The sequence below is a fragment of the Rana temporaria genome, chromosome 6, assembly GCF_905171775.1.
Source record: "Rana temporaria chromosome 6, aRanTem1.1, whole genome shotgun sequence".
NCBI lineage: Eukaryota > Metazoa > Chordata > Amphibia > Anura > Ranidae > Rana > Rana temporaria.
In genome coordinates, this window is record NC_053494.1 from 80383352 (window position 1) to 80405063 (window position 21712).

The 21712-nt window shown below is 44.2% G+C and overlaps 1 protein-coding gene across 5 annotated transcripts in view; it reads right to left on the minus strand.

Moving 5' to 3' along the window:
- The window catches only part of VPS35L (VPS35 endosomal protein sorting factor like), a 1107598-nt gene that overhangs the window by 687264 nt on the left and 398622 nt on the right, over positions 1-21712 (minus strand). For all 5 annotated transcript variants that reach the window (XM_040358550.1, XM_040358549.1, XM_040358548.1 and 2 more), the window contains exon 11: positions 15328-15375. In XM_040358550.1, the coding sequence (XP_040214484.1) occupies positions 15328-15375 (48 nt within the window). The remainder of the gene's footprint in view (positions 1-15327; positions 15376-21712) is intronic.

A 21712-nucleotide genomic window follows, 5' to 3' on the forward strand; every position in this document is an offset into this window, starting at 1 on the left:
ATCCCCCCACGGCCTACTGGTGGTGGGGGGGGACTTTAACCTACCTCACTCGGTGACCTGGGACCGCCTGGTGGTGAACCCCCGAGCCTCTCAGACAAAGGCCCTGCGGGACTCTAAGCTCTTTCGTCAATTGACGAGGAAGCACGCTCTGTTCGACGCGTGGAGGGCGCTCCACCCGGGGGATCGCCAGTTCACCTTCTATTCGTCCCCCCACCACACGCACTCACGCATAGACTACTTTCTAGTCAATAACTCAACGTTACGCGTTACTGACTCCGCACAGATTCTGCCCATCTCATGGTCTGACCACGCCCCCATTACCCTGACCCTTGACCTCAACGCTCCCGCCCGCAGGCCCTATAACTGGCGTCTGAATGACTTCCTCCTGAAACACGCCCCCTCCAAAATGGAAATAGACTCCGCCCTACAACTCTACTTTAGCGAAAATGACACGCAGGACATCTCCACCACCACACTGTGGGCCGCCCACAAAGCGGTTATTGGGGGACGCTGTATGGCTATCTCCTCGGCCCTTAAGAGGAATGCAGAGTCGGCTAGACAGCTGGCGGAAACGCAGCTCCGAGCCCTAGAGACTCGCCTCCAGGCCTCCCCCTCCCTGACGCTCCTTAAACGAATCACCCTAGTACGGTCAACGCTCCGGGACCTCGCGTTAGGTCGAGTCGAGAAAGCCATAGTACGCCTCCGTCAAGTATACTATGACAAGGGCAACAAGGCACAAGCTCTCTTGGCGAGGAAACTAGCGGACCGCTCGCTCGCGTCCACCCCACACCAGGTACAGGACAGTTCTGGCAATATTGTATCACACCCACAGAGTATCGCGGATGCCTTCGCAGCATTTTACACTGACCTGTATAACAAGCCGGAAATACCCCACAACCCACCCCCCCGACCTCCTAGATAGGATGACACAATGCCTAACTCGCATCCCCCGACTGCGACCGGACGACCTGGCCTCCCTTAACGTCCCCATTACAGGAGAGGAGCTGACCATGGCCATTAAATCCCTTCCCGCCCATAAATCCCCAGGCCCCGACGGGTTCCCATACGAATACTACAAGACTTTCCTCCCTACTCTTCTCCCCCACATGACTAAGCTTTTTAATGCCATTCTACAGCAGACCCCTATCCCGCAGGACATGCAGCGATCATTCATCACCCTCATCCCTAAACCGGACAAGGACCCTTCACTATGCGCGAGCTACAGGCTGATTGCCCTGCTGAACTCTGATCTTAAGATCTTTACGAAGGTCCTCTCCCTCCGCTTAAATGTAGTATTACCCTCCCTGGTCCATAAAGACCAGGTGGGCTTTGTCCCCCTCCGCCAAGCGGGGGACAACACGAGAAAGGTGATTGACCTAATTGACGTGGCGAGCAGGGAGGGCCCGGAATCTTTGCTCCTGAGTCTGGACGCGGAAAAGGCGTTTGACCGCCTTGGCTGGCCCTTCATGCTCGCTACGTTAAGGCATATGGGCTTTGGGGGACCTTTTCTCCGGGCGGTCCGACACCTCTACACCAACCCGATCTCTCAGGTGAAAACGCCCTTTGCCACTTCTTCCACCTTCCCCGTTACCAATGGAACCCGCCAGGGGTGCCCCCTCTCCCCCCTCCTCTTCGCTCTCTGCGTGGAGCCCCTAGCAGCGACGATCCGAGGCAACCCGGACATCCGAGGTATCCCAGTACGGGGGAAGGAATTTAAGATCTCCCTCTTTGCCGATGACATCATCCTGACACTGACGTGCCCCTGCATATCCCTGCCCAACCTACACAAAGAACTGGATAGCTACGGGGCCCTCTCAGGTTACAAGACTAACACGTCCAAATCCATGGCCATGCCGATTAATATGCCCGAACCGGAGGTCCTACACCTCCAGTCCGACTTCCCGTACCACTGGGAGCGCGCCTCCCTGAAATACCTGGGGGTTCATCTGACCCCGAGCTTTACATCCCTATACCAGGCCAACTTCCCCCCCCTATACAGTTCAATACGGGCGCTGATCCATAAATGGAAGTCCCATCAGATATCCCTTATAGGCCGAATAGCGGCCATAAAGATGGTTGTCCTCCCGAAACTGCTGTATCTCTTTCAGACCCTCCCTGTCCCGGTCCCGTGTGCTCATCTGCGAGCTCTACAAGCCGACCTCCTCCGGTACGTGTGGAATTACAAACGCCACAGGATCCCACGCTCGGTCATGACGGCGTCGCAAACTGAGGGAGGCCTAGCCTTCCCAGACCTGGTCAAATATTACCAGGCTTCACAACTCCGAGCAGTGGCATCATGGTTCCCCCAGAAGTCTTACAATAGATGGACGGAGGTGGAGAAAATCTGGTTGGCTCCAATACATCCCAACAATCTCCTGTGGAACGCAAATGTGACAGTGGACCCCGGACGTTTACTGGGCTCCATGCGGCAGCTTCAAAGCACATGGAGGAGGCTAGCCCAAGTCCATCGACTTAAATCCGATAGCTCCCTACTGACCTCCTTCCTCTATAACCCCAAACTTCCGACCAGTTTGACCCACCACATGTCATGGCCCTGGGCCTCGCGAAACTTATTTCACTTTGGCCACCTGGTAGACCCCAGATCCCGCACCCTACGCTCCTTTACTGATCTCCAAGCCAAACACGATATCCCACGACAAGCTCTTTTCAGCTACTTACAGATTAGGCACTATGCCCAAACAATAGCCCCCCGGCTCCTTTTCTCAAAACCAACCCCTTTTGAACGAATCATACTCGAGGGCACGGCCCGAAGAGGCCTCATATCAGACATATACCAAATCCTCAATGAGTACCCCATACAAACCAAAGGTAAACATGCATATATGCTCCGATGGGAGAGGGAGTTGGGGGAGGTGCTCTCGGAGGACGAGTGGAGGGCGGTCCCCCTTCCTTTTTCATCTTCCCTCCCCCTCTCTTCACCCCCCCTCACAGCCGCTACCCAGTATGGGGTAGGAGGGAGAGGGAAGGGAGAGAGGAAAGCAGGGCGGACCCTCAGTCGACCTCCCCAGGGGAAACACCAGCCATACCACCTTGCCAGGGCAAGGGGCCACTACTTACCCGTCCTGCGACCACCGGCTGGAGGTATCCCGGACAAAACCAACGTCCGATAAACGGCATGGCTGTCGGCCAGATACACTGTGACAAGGCCATAGAGACCGGTCATATGTGTGCCCTGGAACATGTAGTTCCCCGGCCGCCCCTGGAGCAATGGGGCCTGTCGTGGATGACCCAGAGCTGAGCTGAGGGCCGGCACACGCTCGGTGGCTGAACATTGGGGGGACTACAAGAGTCAAGATAGAAGAATCTCAGGATTCAAAAATGCAGGAACAAAAACAAATAAAAGCGAAAAAAAGCGAAAAAAAATTCCAGAGTACATGACTCCAGAAAGCCTGTCCTCTCCTGACATTAGGCAGAAAGAAAACCGGAGCTGAGGCAGAGTGTGGGTTGTACCCGGGGGACCACGCCCCCTGGGAGAAGCTATGCTGAGCAAAGTGTCTTTTAACACTTAAAGTGTTTTTCTTCTGCCTAACTCTCCTGGAAGGAAGTGGATATAACCTAAGGTCAAAGGCTGCTGTGTCCGTCCATGAACGGAAAATAAATTTTTATATATATATATATATATATATATATATATATATATATATATATATATATATATATATATATATATATATATATATATATATATATATATACACATACACACACACACACACACACACTACCACAGAGACATTCAGTGTCAGAGGGATCTCAGTGACATCTGCATGGTTAATTCACAGTAGTGTTTTTGCTGCTTAACGTTAGGGCAGCATACAGTGCCTTGAAAAACTATTCATATCCCTTGAAATATTCCACATTTTGTCATGTTAAAGCCAACAATGTAAATGTATGTTATTGGGATTTTATGTGATGGACAACACAAAGTAGCAAATAATTGTGAAGGGGAAGGAAAATGAAAAATAGTTTAACATTTTGTACAAATAAATATTTGAAAAGTGTTGCATGCAATTGTATTCAACCCCCTGGGTCAATACTTTGTAGAACGACCTTTTGCTGCAATTACAGCTGCAAGTCTGTTTTGGTATGTCTCTACCAGCTTTGCACATCTGGAGAGTGAAATATTTGCCCATTATTTTTTGCAAAATAGCTCAAGCTGTCAGATTGAATGGCGAACATCTGAACAGCAAATTTTCCAGGCTTACTACAGATTCTCAATTGGATTTAGGTCTGGACTTTGACTGGGCCATTCTACCACATAACTATGCTTTGATTTAGGGATCTCCAAACTACGGCCCTCCAGCTGTTGTGGAATTATATGCCCCACAAGGCATTGTAAAACTGACTTTCACAGACATGACTAGGCATGATGGGGAATTGTAGTTCCCGAACAACTGGAGGGCCATGGTTTGGAGACCCCTGATCTAACTCATCCCATTGTAGCTCTGGCTGTATGTTTAGGGTGGTTGTCCTGCTGTAAGATGAACCTCCACCCCAGTCTCAATTCTTTTACAGACTAACAGTTTGTGCCAAGATTGCCCTGTATTTGGCTCCATCCACCTTCCCATCAACTCTGACCAGCTTCCATGTCCCTGGTGAAGAAAATAATCCCCACAGCATGATGCTGTAACCACCATGTTTCATGGGGTTGATGTTTGTTTTACACCACACATAGCATTTTGCTTGTAGGCCAAAAAGTTAAACTTTGGTCTCATCTGACCAAAGCACCTTATTTACCTTGTATGCTGTGGGGGACATGGCGTCGCGCAAACAAAACTCTGTGTGGCTTCCTTTTAAACAATGGCTTTCTTCTTGCCACTCTTTCATAAAGGCCAGATTTGTGGAGTGCATGAGTAATATTTGTCCTGTGGACAGATTTTCCTACCAGAACCAAGCTGTTCTCCTTGCCCGCCTTTCAGTTTAGGTGGATGGCCATGTCTTTGTAGGTTTGCAGTAGTTCCATATTCATTCCATTTTTAGATGATGGATTAAACAGTGCTCCACGAGATGTTCAAAGCTTGGGATGTTTTTATAATTTAACCCAGCTTTAAACTTTTCCACAACTTTATCCCAGTGTTTGTCTCCTCTCACCACTACAGTGTGTGAGGAGAGGAAAAACACTGCAGCAGCGTGAGCTGAACTGGGCATGATCCTGGTTTGCTGACAAAGTGAATGCTCTGTCATTGGAAAGAGTGATCACATGGTAAAGGGCTGCTGTGATTGGCTCTTTACCCTGATCTGTGATGCTCTGGGTACCAGGTACCCAGTAAGTGTGGACGCTTCCAGATGCGCACCCCAGGGAGCACATGGAAAGTGTGAGCACAAAAGGCGTTATATGATGGCCTCCCAGAACAAGCTGGCCATGCTCTGGCAGGCTATAGCGTGATTGGCAAGTGGTTAAGAATCATGTTTAAACATGTTTTATTTAACCACTTCCCATGCCACCTATAGTAATACGACATCCTGGGTGGCCATCATATGATGTCCTTGGGCCTCCCGGCCGCTAGGGGGCATCACTCAGGTGCCGATGCCGTGCCTGGCGACCACCATGTCCGACAGGTACCCGCGATCAGCAGTTACAGAGCCAGGGATGTGGATCTCTGTGTAACCCCCCTTTGATTGCCCCCTAGTGTTAGCCCCTTCCCTGCCAGTCACATTTATACAGTAATCAGTGCATATGTAAAGCACCGATTACGCTGTATAAATGTGAATGATCCCAAAAGAGTGTCAAATGTGTCCGCCACAATATCGCAGACCTGACAAATGACCGCAATTACTAGTAAAAAAAAAAAAAAAAAGTGTCAAAAATCTATCCCTTTTTTTGTAGGCACTACAACTTTTGCGCAAACCAATCATATATGCTTATTGCGATTTTTTTTTTACCAAAAATAGAGAAGAATACATATCAGCCTAAACTGAGAAAAAAAACGTTTTAATTTTATTTATTTTTTGGGATATTTATTATAGAAAAAAGTAAAAAAAAAAACACAGAGTTGATCAAATACCACCAAAATAAATCTATATGTGGGGGGAAAAAAGGAAGTCAATTTTGTTTGGGAGTCATGTCGCACGACCGTGCAATTGTCATTCAAAGCGTGACAGTGCTGAAAGCTAAAAATTGCCCTGGGCAGGAAGGGGGTTTAAATGCCTAGTATTGAAGTGGTTAAAGGATAACTTCACTTTTGTGGGGGGAAAAAAGGCAAATACATTATAGCGCATATAATTGCAACAGTAATCATACTGTAATTGAATGTCATTAAAAATTACCTTTCCTTTTCAATCTGCAGCTCTGTAATTTTCTGAGAATGCATTGCAATATGGCTACCTGGGGCTGTTCTGTACACAGAGCGTGTACTGACCACTCCCCAGAAACATAATTTCCTGCTTGTGTGATTGGCTCACTAATTTTTGCAGAAATCTGCTCTAAGATAAAAGTCAGATTTCAGGCATCCCCTGCAACAAAAATTACATTTTTGGAGAGATACTTTCAATAGGAACCCATCTAAAGGGATGCAGGTCCAGCAGATTTCCTCCTTAGTGCCCTGCTGCTGCAACACCTGACAGTTAATTATGAACACACTTCCATTAGACCCACTCGGGACAGAAGCAATTGCACATGGATTTATTCGGAACAAAAAGGTAGGTAGGAATCTGCAACAGAAAGTTTTACTGCTTGCAATGTACACTGCTCAAAAAAATTAAAGGAACACTTTTGAATCAGAACTCCTGGGATATTGATCTGGTCAGTTAAAGCGGGGGTTCACCTGAAAAATGTTTTAACATTAGATTGAGGCTAATTGTGGGAAGCACAATCGGGTGTTTCTTTTTAAATCAATGCAGTACAGTACTTACCTTTTTAGAGATAGATGTTCTCTGCGGCTTCCGGGTATGGTCTGCGGGACTGGGCGTTCCTATTGGATTGACAGGCTTCTGACCGTCGCATACAGCACGTCACGAGTTGCCGAAAGAAGCCGAACGTCGGTGCGGCTCTATATGGCGCCTGCGCACCGACGTTCGGCAACTCGTGACGCGCTGTATGCGGCGGTCGGAAGCCTGTTAATCAAATAGGAACGCCCAGTCCCGCAGACCATACCCGGAAGCCGCGGAGAACATCTATCTCCAAAACGGTATGTACTGCATTGATTTAAAAAGATTGTGCTTCCCACAATTAGCCTCAATCTAATGTTAAAAATTTGTTTTTCGTGGTGAAGCCCCGCTTTAAGCAGCAGAGGGGGCGGGGTGTATACAGAGTGGGTTGTTAATCAGTTTCAGCTGTTTTGTTGTTTATTGAAATTAACAAGTGCACTAGATGGGCAACAATGACAACCTCCAAAACAGGAATGTTTTTTTCAGGTGGAGGTGTCCGACATTCTTTTCCCCTACTCATCTTTTCTGACTGTTTTTCACTAGTTTTGCATTTGGCTAGGGTCAGTGTCACTACTGGTAGCATGAGGCGATACTTGGATAAAGTTTGCACAGGCAGTCCCAACTCCTCCAGGATGACACATCAATATGTGTCATTGCCAGAAGGTTTGCCCTGTCTCCCAGCATGGGGGAGATTCCAGGAGACAGGCAGTTACTTTACGGGAGCTGGACAGAGCCGTAGAAGGTCCTTAACCCATCAGCAGGACCGGTATCTGCTCCTTTGTGCAAGGAGAAACAGGATGAGCACTTTCAGAGCCCTACAAAATGACATCCAGCAAGGCCACTGGTGTCTGACCAAATAATCAGAAACAGACTTCATGGTGGTGGCCTGAGGGCATTTTCCATTAAACACCAGAATTGTCAGGTCTGCCACTGGTGCCCCATGCTTTTCACAGATGAGAGCAGGTTCACCCAGAGCATACGTGACAGACGTGAAGGGGTCTGAATAAACCGCAGAAAACGTTATGCTGCTTGTAACATCATTCAGCAAGACAGGTGGTGGTGGGTCAGTAATGGTCTGGGGAGGCATATCCATGGAGGGACGCACAGACCTCTACAGGCTACACAATGGCACCCTGACTGCCATTAGGTATCGGGATAAAATCATTGGAGCCATTGTCAGACCCTACGCTGGTGCAGTGGGTCCCGAGTTCCTCCTGGTGCACGACAATGGCCAGTCTCATGTGACCAGAGCATGCAGCCACTTGCTGGAGGATGAAGAAATTGATACCATTGAATCGCCCCTACACTCACCCTAAATCCAAAAGAACACCTCTGGGACATTATGTTTCAGTCCATCCGGTGCCGCCAGGTTGCACTTCAGTCTGTTCAGGAGCTCAGTGATGCTCTGGTCCAGATCTGGGAGGAAATACCCCAGGACACAATCTGTCGTCTCATTAGGAGCATGCTCTGATGTTGTCAGGTATGCATACAAGCACTTGGGGGCCATACAAACTACTGAGGACCATTTTGAGTTTTCCAATTAAATTTCAGCAAAATTGACTAGCTTGCTGCATATTTTTTTTTTTCACTTTGATTTCCGGGGCGTCTTTGAATTCAGCCCTCTGTAGGTGGATAATTTTCATTTCCATCAAATGATGTGCCATCCTTCCATTTCTAACACATTACCCAGTCCATATCAGTATAGATATCCAGCATGAGATTTTTGCCCGTTGAGATCTGATATGTTTTCAAAGTGTTCCTTTAATATTTTTGAGCAGTGTACATAGATAAACCAGAGGGGAATGTTTTTTTTAGCGCTGCAATTTGATACACATTTGTTCCAGGAAGATTATATACAGTGCATCCGGAAAGTATTCACATTGCTTCACTTTTTCCACATTTTGTTATTTTACAGCCTTATTCCAAAATGGATTAAATTCATTATTTTCCCCAAAATTCTACAAACAATACTCCATAATGACCATGTAAAAGAAAAGAAGTTTGTTTAAAATCTTTGCAAATTTATAAAAGCCTTTTATTCACAGCCTTTGCTTAATACTCTGTTGAAGCACCTTTGGCACCAATTACAGTCTTTTTTTTGGGTATGATTCTACAAGCTTGGTACATCTATATTTTGTCAGTTTCTCCCATTCTTTGCAGTACATCAGGTCGAATTGGGCACAGTCGATGCACAGCCATTTTTCAGATCTCTCCGGAGATGTCTGGGCCACTTAAGGACATTCAGAGTTGTCCCGTAGCCCCTCCATTGTTATCTTGGCTGTGTGCTTAGGGTTGTTGTCCTGTTGGAAGATGAACCTTAGCCCCAGTCTGAGGCTTAGAGCGCTCTGGAGCAGGTTTTCATCAAGGATGTCTTTGTACATTGTTCCATCAATCCTGACTAGTCTCCCAGTGCCTGCCACTGAAAAACATCCCCACAGCATGATGCTGCCACCATCATGCTTCACTGTAGGGATGGTATTGGCCAGGTGATGAGCAGTGCCTGGTTTCCTCCAGACATGACGCTTGCCATTCAGGCCAAAGAGTTCAATCTTTGTTTCATCAGACCAGAGAATTGGTTTCTTATGGTCCGAGAGTCCTTTAGGCAAACCCAAGGCAGGTTGTCATGTGCCTTTAACTGAGGAGTGGCTTCTGTCTGGCCACTCTACCATACAGACCTGATTGGTGGAGTGCTGCAGAGATGGTTGTTCTTCTGGAAGGTTCCACAGAGAAACGCAGGAGCTCGGTCAGAGTGACCATCGGGTTATTGGTCAACTCCTTGACTAAGGCCCTTCTCCCCCGATTGCTCAGTTCGGCCGGCCTGCTGATGGTTTCAAACTTATTCCATTTATGGATGATGAAAGCCACAGTGCTCATTGGGACCCTTCAATGCTACAGAAATTGTTCTGTACCCTTTCCCAGATCTGTGTCTCGAGACAATCCTGTCTCTGAGGTCTACAGACAACTCCTTAGACATTATGGCTTGGCTTGTGCTCGGACATGCATTGTTAACAGTGGGACCGTATATAGAGAGGTGTGCACCATTCTATACCTCACTTGCGATTGCAAATTTGGAATGAAAACCTAGTATTGGAAAGAGATTTACAGCCAACTTTATGTCGACTGATCATTAAGTTGAGATTTCACCTCCCTCTCATACAGAACTTCACTGATGAGGACTAGGTTGCCACCTTTATCACTCCTTTTAAGCACCAGGTCATGTGCATTCTATAACTCACTCAATACCAATATTTCTTCTCTACAGAGGTTCTCTATACATCTAAGGGGCTTAATACAGAACAAAATTTTCAGGTCTTTGAGGATTAGAACCCTGCAGTTGTATTATGACTATGAATACTCTGTTGTAGCATGCTTTATATGGTACTGCTTGATTTGGTTTATCTAATGAGGATTAATGTTTTGATATCTAGGTCAGGATTGACCCAAAATGTACACTGGATTTGTACAAACTATATAATTGTTGGACTTGTTAAGCGATCTCCCCCAAAATATGGAATGTGACATGTTTGTATGCCAACCACTATGCTATTTAGCTACATCGAGAAGAGCCATTTGCAGCTCCCCGCTAGCAAGATGTACATTTGAATGCCAGACATATCGGCATGACTATGTCCCATGTCTGATGGTATGTCATGGCTGTATGACTGTTCTTTCCTGTACTAGCCAATGCTGGTTTGTCACCCATACCTGCATTGTTTTGTTTGGGTTGTTTATGGAACACAATGAGGAGCCCAGTGAATCACTGACTTGAAACAGCCAATAAATTGTACATTTTGGAAAGTCTAAACTTTGGTCCTGTATACTTGCTTCAGGTCAGTGACACATAGGGTAGTAAAGCCAAATCAGGAAGCAAATCCTAATAACCTTTAAAAACAACCCAGCAATAGATGTCCTTTAGTTTTCTTATAGCAGCTTCATGTGTTCACTCTAGAAATAAGCACACCTAAGGAAATCTAAAATAACCCCCTTGGGTAGCCCACACCTATGTACACTGGTATGACATCAGTGTCACTCGCTGCATCATAACACAGAGTGCAGGGTGCTGTGGAGACACCTCCAAGCCAATAATGCCCTGCCTTTACAATGTCTTCAGTCTTCTGGCTTGAACACTGGGTGACACTCAACTTATAAGACTGAGCACACCTATTTGTACAAAGGATAAACAGCACCTGACAAGAGCCAGAAATGTTTTATTTATTTTTTATACCTCTAGTGCAACTATTTAAAAAAATCCCTGCAGTCTTTTCTGATCATTCATTTTCCATTTAGATTTAACTGCTGTGGTCCTTAAACTTTCGTTTTGGTGTAGCGTCCAGTAATGATTAGGAACCAGTTTATTATGGTTTGGTAACAAGAATAACTGTTTAGTCATAGAATTTGTGTAGTACATCTCAGTCAGTCTATACTAAAAGGACAATATACAGTGGGTAAAATAAGTATTGAACATGTCACCATTTTTCTAGGTAAATATATTTCTAAAGGTAGTATTGACATGAAAAATTCACCACGTCCATAACAACCCATGCAATCCATACATCAAAAGAAACCAAAACAAATATGTTCAGTTATATGAAATAAAATGGAATGACACATGAAGAAAGGGAGGTGCAAAAAGGCATGGAAAAGCAAGACACAAACTGAAATATATGAGTAATTTGTAAGCAATCCTGCTCCTTGTCAAAGAAAATTAATAGCAGCTGGTCTCAACTGGTGGCCTATAAAAAAAAGGGGTCTCATTACCAAGGTGCCACACAAGGAACATCTCATGACCTTTGCAACCTTATTGTTGAAAAACCTACCGACGGCATTAGTTGCACAAATATGTCTAAACTTCTGAATGGTCCAGTGAGCACTGTTGGGGCCATAATCCGGAAGTGGAAAGAACATAATTTCACCATAAACCGGCCAGGTGTTTCTCCATGATTTCTGACAGAGGAGTGAAAATAATCAGAAGAGTTGTCCAAGAGCCAAGAGGCACTTGTGGAGAGCTTCAGAAAGACCTGGAATTAGCAGGTACAAATTGTTTCAAACAAAATAATACACTCAAAAACCATTGCTTGTATGCACGCTCACCGTGCAAGACTCCATTGCTAAAGAAAAAGCATGTCGAAGTGTTTTTAACCACTTAAGGACCGGACCAATATGCTGCTACATGACCCAAGGGGTTTTTACAATTCGGCACTGCGTCGCTTTAACAAACAATTGCGCGGTCGTGCGACCTGGCTCCCAAACAAAATTGGCGTCCTTTTTTCCCCACAAATAGAGCTTTCTTTTGGTGGTATTTGATCACCTCTGTGGTTTTTATTTTTTGCGCTATAAACAAAAATAGAGCGACAATTTTGAAAAAAATTCAATATTTTTTACTTTTTGCTATAATAAATATCCCCCAAAAACATATATAAAAATATATTTTTTTTTCTCAGTTTAGGCCGATACGTATTCTTATACCTATTTCTGGTAAAAAAAAAAATCGCAATAAGCGATTATCGATTGGTTTGCGCAAAATTTATAGCGTTTACAAAATAGGGGATAGTTTTATTGCATTTTTATTATTTTTTTTTTTTTTTATTACTAATGGCGGCGATCAGCGATTTTTTTCGTGACTGTGACATTATGGCGGACACTTCGGACAATTTTGACACATTTTTGGGACCATTGTCATTTTCACAGCAAAAAATGCATTTAAATTGCATTGTTTATTGTGAAAATGACAGTTGCAGTTTGGGAGTTAACCACAGGGGGCGCTGTAGGATTTAGTGTTCACCTAGTGTGTGTTTACAACTGTAGGGGGGTGTGGCTGTAGGACTGATGTCATCGATCGAGTCTCCCTATAACAGGGATGACTCGATCGATGCAGCGCCATAGTGAAGCACGGGGAAGCCGTGTTTACATACGGCTCTCCCCGTTCTTCAGCTCCGGGGAGCGATCGCGACTATAAACGAATAGCCGCGCCGTCGTCCCGGATCGCTCCCCGAGGGAATCCGACCGGCGCGTGTAGCAGGGGGGGGGGGGCCCAGATCGGACCCCCTGACCCACGTCTAGGCAGGGACGTACAGGTACGCCAATGTGCCCAGGGGCGGACTGACAACTCATGGGGCCCCCGGGCAATAGAAGATTATGGGGCCCCTCTGGCTTACAGATGGCCACCACGACAGGAGGTAGTGCAGAGGCGGGCAGCTAAAATCTTGGGATATTCACATTAAAAGCATGTCATTTTCGGACATATCAGGGACAGATCTAAAAAAAACACAGATTTTTACATACTGTCCCTGGTTTTACTGAGCCTGGCAACCCGGATGGGGCCCCCTAGTGGCATGGGGCCCTCGGGCAGTGCCCGAGTGACTCAATGGTCAGTCCGCCCCTGAATGTGCCTGTACGTGCCATTCTGCCGACGTATATCTACATGCGCGGCGGTCGGGAAGCGGTTAAAGTTTTCTACAGAACATTTAGACAAGCCTATGAAATACTGGGAGAATATAGTCTGGTCAAATGAGACCAAAATGCAACTCTTTGGATGTCATAATACCATGTTTGGAGGTCAAATGGCGCTGCACATCACCCAAAAAAAAGTACAGTATATGAACAGTGAAGTTTGGAGGTGGGAACATCAGGGTGTGGGGCTGCTTTTCAGCATACAGTGCTGAAAAACTTCATGTAATTGAAGGAAGGATGAATGTAAAAATGTACCAAGAAATGATTGAAACAAATCTGCTGCCATCTACTAGGATGATGGAGAGGGTGGATGTTTCCGCAAGACAATGATCCCAAACACAAAGCCAAGGAAACTTTCAATTGGTTTCAAAGAAAGAAAATAAAGCTGCTAGAATGGCCCTGCTAATCACCTGACCTAAGTCCAATAGAAAATCTATGGAAAGATCAGATTTCATAGAAGAGGCCCATGGAACCATCAAGATTTGAAAACTGTGTGGAAGAATGGGCCAAAACCACACCTGAGCAATGCAGGCGACTAGTTTCTCCATACAGGAGGCATCTTGAAGCTATTATTACCAACAAAGGATGCTGTACAAAGTATTAAATATTAATACTTTTTTCCCTATGCCATTCCATTTTATTAGACATAAACTTAAATTTTTTAACTCATGTGTTTTTTTAACTCATTTGTTTTGATATCTTTGTATGTATGGATTGCATTGGTTGTTAATGACACGTGGTGAAAATGTCATGTCAATAGCACCTTTAGAAATATATTTACCTAGAAAAATTGTGACGCGTTCAATACTTATTTTACCCGCTGTATATTCCAATCTTATAATACAAGGAGGGAAATAACTGGATGTAACCATCATAAATACATGTCAATTAAAAAACCTCACTCACTTTTTTAGTATTCACACCCATTACCAAAAAGGAATGTACATCTCCCCAACAAGATACATTGGCATTTTATATGAATAAAAAAGGTTGTATTCTATTGAACTATTTAATAGCATTTTTTTTGGGCTATAGACAACAATTAGTGCAATAATGAAGTTATATCTCAATGCAATAAAACAACCAGAATTCAACCACCTGTAGAACAAACAAGCTGCGCAACTAAAAAGATGATTCAAACAAAAAACAGCGACTACATATGTTGCAAAACTAGTACTGTGGATGTGTTGGAATCACAAAAACAAATAGGTGTCCCTATTTGAATAAAATAATGAAAAGTCCCAGTGGAAAAAAGGAGTGAGAAAATCAATGTCCTATTTTTAAAAGAAAAGACGCTTCAAATGGTGGTTTGGTAATTGGAAATATGCTTCTCTCCCACAGGTATAATAGTGACATCAAACCAAAGAGAAACCACAGAATAGTGATGGGATAGAAAGGGAATCCTCCACCTTCCAAAAAAACTGCCTCTTACCGAAAGGGAAGATCCCAACCAGAGATCTTCTGTTGGCGTTTGGCTTTCAAACCCAGCCTAGAGGTCTATGTAGCAGAATGTCGTTACCCCGATGTCAAATGGATCTCCCACCGCTCACAAATGGTCAGGTATGAAGGGCAGCCAGGTGAGGAAGGAAAGAAGGCTGACATAGCGCAATCCAGTAAAAACGTTTTAATCTATAAAATAAGTAAAATCGCACTTACAATATGAAGATATAAAAATCGCATGTGAAAATTTGTAGCCGGCCGGCTAACACAGCCCGTTCACTCCGGGACTCTGTATACGGTGATGACGTCAGCACGCCGCTTCACCCTACATCGTTTGGTCTCAATAGACTTCGTCCTGGTACCCCTGGTTTTTGTTTGAATCATCTTATTAGTTGTGCAGCTTGTTTGTTCTACAGTTGTTTATTTTGTGTGTGTCTCACATTTAAAGTTGCAGCATTTTCATTTTTTTGTTTGTTTGTGCGACAGCGCAGTATCACCCCAATTGTTACACATAGCATTCAACCACCATCTGAAAACAAACTTCCTTACGTTTCGGACAGAAATTTGTTGCATTCCAGTATTGCAACTTCCACATAGCTGGGAAGGGGATGTATGTTAAGTTCAAATATCAGGAAATTCAGTACAAGACATTTTAGATTTGGTTTGGCCAGCACACAGAATAATTGGTAAAAAGATTTGTACTTTGGCCCAGAAAAGCCTTGTATTTAAAAGGGTGGAGCTTACTTGCTGTGAGCCGAGTTTGAGGTTCAGTGTGAGCCTTGATGAGCTTTTTAAGCTGGGTAGGAAAAGAGCAGCCAATGGGCAGCAGTTTGTGTATGCTCCTTTGTATTGCCGGCTTGAGTTCTATTGAAGTGTCTGGAAGCATATTGGAATTTGAGCCTGAAATTTTACTTTATAATGAAAGTACAGTAAAACCTTGGTTTGAGAGCATTTTGTAAGAAGAGCAAAATATTTTAATACATTTTGAATTGATATACAAGCAATGTCTTGATATAAGAGCAGTGTCATATCACAACTGATTTAAAAAAAAAAAAGACACGCCTCTAATTGTAGCAATATGGTTACATTTAATGAAGGTACAACATTTAGCAACCTATTGCTACACTCCCCCCCCTCTTTTCACCTCCCTCCTCTCCCCTCTTAAATTTTTTACCATCCCATTTCTTGCATTCCTTTTTGTTTTTCTTTCCCTTCCCTAAATCCCCCCTTCCTGTTCTTCCCTTTTCCATTATTTTTATATTTTTTTCTCCCCTTGTCACCCTCCTTCTCATTATTATATATTTTTTCTCTTCACCGCCATTTCTCTCTCCCCCCCCCTTCTCTCCTCTTTTTTTTTCCCTTTCTTCTTTCCCCTTTCCCCCCCTTTTTTCTGTTTTTCCCACAGTTCCCTCCCCCAATTTCCTCTTTCCCTCTCTTTTCCTTTACCATATTCCCTTCCCTTTTCTCTCCTTTCCAATCCCCTTTCCCCCTTTCATACCCCCCTTCTCGCTATTCTTTCCTTCTTCTATTTTTTTCCCCTCTTCTTTCCCTTCCCTCGCACTCAGCCCCTTTTTCTTTCTCAATTTTCTTTCCCTATTACTTTTCTCTTATACCTTTTTATCTATTTTTCCCTTATTAATTTTCTTCTCCTTTCCTTCCCCTATTCCACTCCCCTCCTCCTTTCATTCCCCCCTTCTCTCCCCCCCCTCACTCTACCCTTGTTCATAATTCTCCCCCCCCCCATCCTCCTCCTCCTCCCTCCCTCACTATCCCATTACCTTCAACCCATGCCTCACTCCCCTTCATTCATCACTGGGTGCCCTGTTTTATAGACCCATCACTTACCTATACCATTATCATTATTGATTATCTTCTTTACCTCAGAGCCCGTTCTAAATTATCCCCGTTCATGCGCCAAAAGAGGAATTTACCAGACCCAGTGCTTGATCGCCCTGACCAGCTTAGGTGAGTTTTTCCACTCCCTCAGAAAAATGTATTGTTGTTTTTTCTAAAGATTTTGTATATACATTATATATCTTTTTGCTTGTTGTTTACTATATATTTTACAAATATCTTCTAGACCATTCTGAAGAAGCGGTACAACCGCGAAACCGGTCGAGGTCATTGGCTCCACCTATTAGACACAGATGGTTATGTTATCTAATTTGATCTGTGGGGCCTGTCCCTAAATGTTTTTATATTGTAATTTGTCTTATGTAAATAAATATTGTTTTATATATTAATCTGGTCTTCTATCAGTGCCGTGAAAGTCCCAAGCAAAAACCTTCTCCCTTCACTTGACCTATGATTATTGATGCCAATTGGCCACAAGCAGCCTGTGGTACTTTCTCAATTTGGGTCTCACTTTCTACATATTGCTACACTTGTTATACTCCTCTCTTCTATTTTATTTGCTGTAGCTTCTGCTGGATTTTGCTTCTAATCCTCTTGTGGAGGCTTCCATGTGTGGATGGACATTGTATGGCTACATAACCTGGTCACAATGCTAAAATCTTTTTTATATGGACTATAAACCGAAGGACTTATGAATAAATGGTTGGGGAATGAATCATTTGAGTTTCCATTATTTCTTATGGGGAAATTTGCTTTAATATACAAGTGCTTTGTATTACAAGCATGTTTCTGGAACAAATTATGCTTGCAATCCAAGGTTTTACTGTATAATAAAGAGTGTGGTGATTGTATTACATAACGCACGTCTCTTATCTATGTGAGATCTTTTTGGAGCGGTCATGGCTTCCTGCAGTTTTAGAGGATGTTTTGGTTGATTCCCTTAACCAGAAGCTACAAGCTTTATCAGCCCAATCTTTAATAAGATAACAATTATTTTTGGTGAGTGAGATTAAATTACCTGAAGATTTCCCAGGTGTTTCTCAGAATTAGATTCAACTATATCACCTTTTGGATTTTATTGAAACATATATTTTTGTTTACCCACTCCCTATTTTAGGTTAAAATTATCTGAGTGCCTATACAGCTGCCTGATCGCTTTTACAGGTGGCGGAAATTGTCCATCCCTCCCCACCCCTTTACCAGGCTCTCCCATCCCATTGGGAAACCCAGTAAGGATGTGACCAATGGCATTTTAGAACACAGCGAGGAGAACTGATGCTGTTCCTCCCACTGTGTAATGTCGATCTGATGTAAACAAGTCATTACGGGCTTGTGAAAGCATCCGAATAGATTTTGGTTGGACCAGATGCTTTGGAGGCCAGGGGAGAGATATTGGGTCTAATAGATCTCGGATCTCTCAAGGACCTGTCTTGGACCATGCTATCACAAGGGGATGTTGTTTGTCTCCGGTGATCTAAAGATCTAAGAGTTGAACTAAAAAAATACAGTGTAAAAAAAAAAAAAAATGAGTAGTAAAGCCCCCCACACCCTGATGCTCACAGGCAAATGTGAACGCACATTTAGGTCCTGCACGCATAAGTAAAAGATGACCACAGCACACGAGGTACTGTCACAAGAGCAATTCTAGCAACAGACTCCCTTTGTAAATCTTAGGCCCCTTTCACACTGGGACGGTGGGCGCGTCGGCGGTAAAGCGCTGCGGTAGCAGCGCTTTACCAGCAATTTTGTGGCGCTATTTGGCTGCTAGCGGGGCACTTTTAACTCCCGTTAGCGGCCAAAAAAGGGTTAAAACCACACGCAAATCGCCGCTACAGCAGCACTTTGCCGACGGTATAGCCGACGGTGCCAATTCATTTCAATGGGCAGGAGCGGTGGAGGAGCGTTATACACACTGGGCCAGATTCACAGTGGAGATACGACGGCGTATCTGCTGATACGCCGTCGTATCTGTTTCTATCTATGCGATTGATTCATAGAATCAGTTACGCATAGATAGCCAGAAGATCTGACAGGTGTAATTGTTTTACACTGTCGGATCTTAGGATGCAATACCGCGTCCGCCGCTGGGGGGAGTTCACGTCGTAAACCAGTGTCAGGTATGCAAATTAGGAGTTACGGCGATTCACGACGGATTTCCGCGTTCGCTACGTCACCGCTAGTCTAATTTCCCGTCGCAGAGTTAGTCGTCGTTTTAGGTGCCCTAACTTTAGTCAGCAAGCATATTGCTGTCTAAAGTATGTCCGTCGTTCCCGCGTCAAAATTAAAAAATCAACGTCGTTTGCGTAAGCCGTCCGGGAATACGGAATTACGCGCGTCGCAGTTCGAAAAAATGACGTCACGGCGCGCAATGCACGACGGGAGTTCCGAAACGGAGCATGCGCGATAGGTCCGGCGCGGGAGCGCGCCTAATTTAAATGGCACACGCCCATTTAAATTGGCCCGCCTTGCGCCGGAGGCCGCCGGCGTAGGTTTTCATCGCAAGTGCTTGGTGAATTGGGCACTTGCGATGAAAAATTGCGAAGGTGTAACGTATCTACGATACGTTACGCCACCGCTCTTCTATGTGAATCTGGCCCACTGCTCCTTCACCACTCCAAAGATGCTGCTAGCAGGACTTTTTTTTACCATCCTGCAAGCACACTGCTCCAGTGTGAAAAAAATGGCTCTTTCAGGGTGCTTTGCAGGCGCTATTTTTTGTGTTATAGCGCCTGCAAAGCACCTCAGTGTAAAAGGGGTCTAAACCGGTAACCTGTAAAGCCTTTGAGAGTGTTGCCTATGGAAATTTGTAGGTACCGAAGTTTGGTGTAATTCTATGGGCGTATGCAATTTTAAAGTGTGACATGTTGGGCATCTATTTAATTAGCGCAAAACCCTTTATATGTTACAGAAAATTGGGTAATATATTATGTTTGTCAAACCGCTGGGCAAATATTATGTAACAAAAATTCTCAGCAACCACGTGTTTTTTTTTTTTTTTTTTTAGCAGAGATTAAAAGAAGTAGATCTATTGTTTCTGGGTTTCTAAGTAATTTTCTAGCAAAAAAAAAAAAGTAGATTTTTACATGTATATGAGAAAATGTAAAAACTCAAAAAAGTGGAACTTCTGCTTTTCCGGTTCTTCACCCCCTTCAGTGCAGGGGGAGGCTCCAAGGTGCAGGGGCACCTGCACCCAGGAGCCGAGGGCCAGATCGGCTATGGGTGAGGATATTGTGGGTGCCCTGGACAGATAAGTGTCCCAATATTAAAAGTAAGAAGCTGCAGTATTTGTACCTGCAGACTTGAATTTTTATTTTTTTATTTTTTTGGCAGAACTCCGCTTTAATCATACAAATGGTGTGGATGGGACTTTTAGTGTTATTTTGTAGCACTTGATTGTGTACTTTATGTTTTGCAACTTTATTTTAGACATATTGACAACTTGAGTGGTGTTAGTATACAGCTGCCAAAACTGATTTACATGGTGGTGTTTCAAACAGTGTGGAAGGATTAATTGTATAATTTAAATAGAACTGGCACACAGGGTTTTCAAACCACAAACACTACTCTCACTAGCAGTTATACGTTATCCAAACCAGGCAATACCCCATAGAGAGTCTCCTCATTGACACTAATCTGCATGCAATTGGACTGGTCGTTTAATTCTCTCAACGCAAAGAGGGTTAGTCCGGGAGTCCTCCGTTTTTTTAGCAAGTAATGGACAGGGAACCAAGGAATGGAAGGGTTATGGCCCATGTCTGATACTGTACGCTAAGATATGGAATTTAAAGATAAATCAAAAATACCTCATATTAATCATACAGCACAGGACAGAGGCAAAGTATTCATACATCATGGTATGTCCCCAGGCTATAAAAAAGAAAGGTGGACAATGAAACAGAACTGTTCCAGAAATCCTAAGACTGGTCACAAAACTTCAAAATGCTGCTGCGAAAACCTTGTGGACAGACTGGATGTCCACCTGGTAAAACTTTTGAAAAAATATGAACAGAAGATCAGGTAAGCCATACACAATTGGGCTGCAGGGTCATGGTGTCAAAATGCCCAGAAAACACACAACAATCTGGCAGAATGGGCACATGAAAGAGAAAAGGAGATCTCTTAGATTGTAAGCTTGTGTTCAGATTCCTTTTCATAGGATGGTGGATGTGAAAAAATATGCTTCAGTGTAATTCTCCCTGCTAGGAATGCTGTGTGTGTGTTAGAGGGAAGGTGATTTCAGGTGGGACTCACTCCTCTGCTAACAGGCTGTTGAAATGTTAATGACCCTTCTTCAGCCAGCTCCCTATTTGAAAGGGTAATTGATCTATTGTGTGTGTGAAGGAGACATGTGTTTACTGTTTACTGTGATTAGAAGGGGCTCATGTTAATTATTCTGATTGCTTCATTGTGGTAATTATATCTTCTATATGCAGGGCCAGGCTGTCTAGATAACGTATTCTGTTACTAGTAATTACCTCCACTGATGTCATTATCTAAATAAATATTTTCAGGGTCGACTCCTAAGTGTCTGCCTATCATCTGTATGGGAGATGGGAGCCCCCACTGTGTGAGGGGGCGGAGATTGTCATTGTAACAGTTTTGTAAATTACATATAAGCTGTGTGTTGTACCATTAAACTGTCTTGTTCCAGTATTAAGCTCTAACTCATGTGTGGCTTATTGAGCGATCCCAGGAATATTCCTCCTCGTGGAATATTGGGTGACTTTCTTTATGGGAAGAAGGAAATGTTTGACGGGGATATCATTTTAATACCGTCACAACTGGTTGGCAGCAGCAGGATTTTCCCTTCTACTCTCCGTTACACCCGGATTCCAAGCAGACACTGGAAGAACTACTGGAAGTTCGTGGAAGGATTGCTAGCAACAAAACCAAGCGGGTCATCATAGCAGAATTAATGGAGCGAGACCAGGAGAACTTGGTTGCAGCAACGCCAGCAGTACAAGAGATGGAGACACCAGTGATTCAGGAGGAGGAATCACCAGCCAACAAAGTCATGAGAGAGAAGCTAGCATGGTTCGGTCCGAACCCAACGGCGGATGTGGTGCTGAAAGTGATGGAC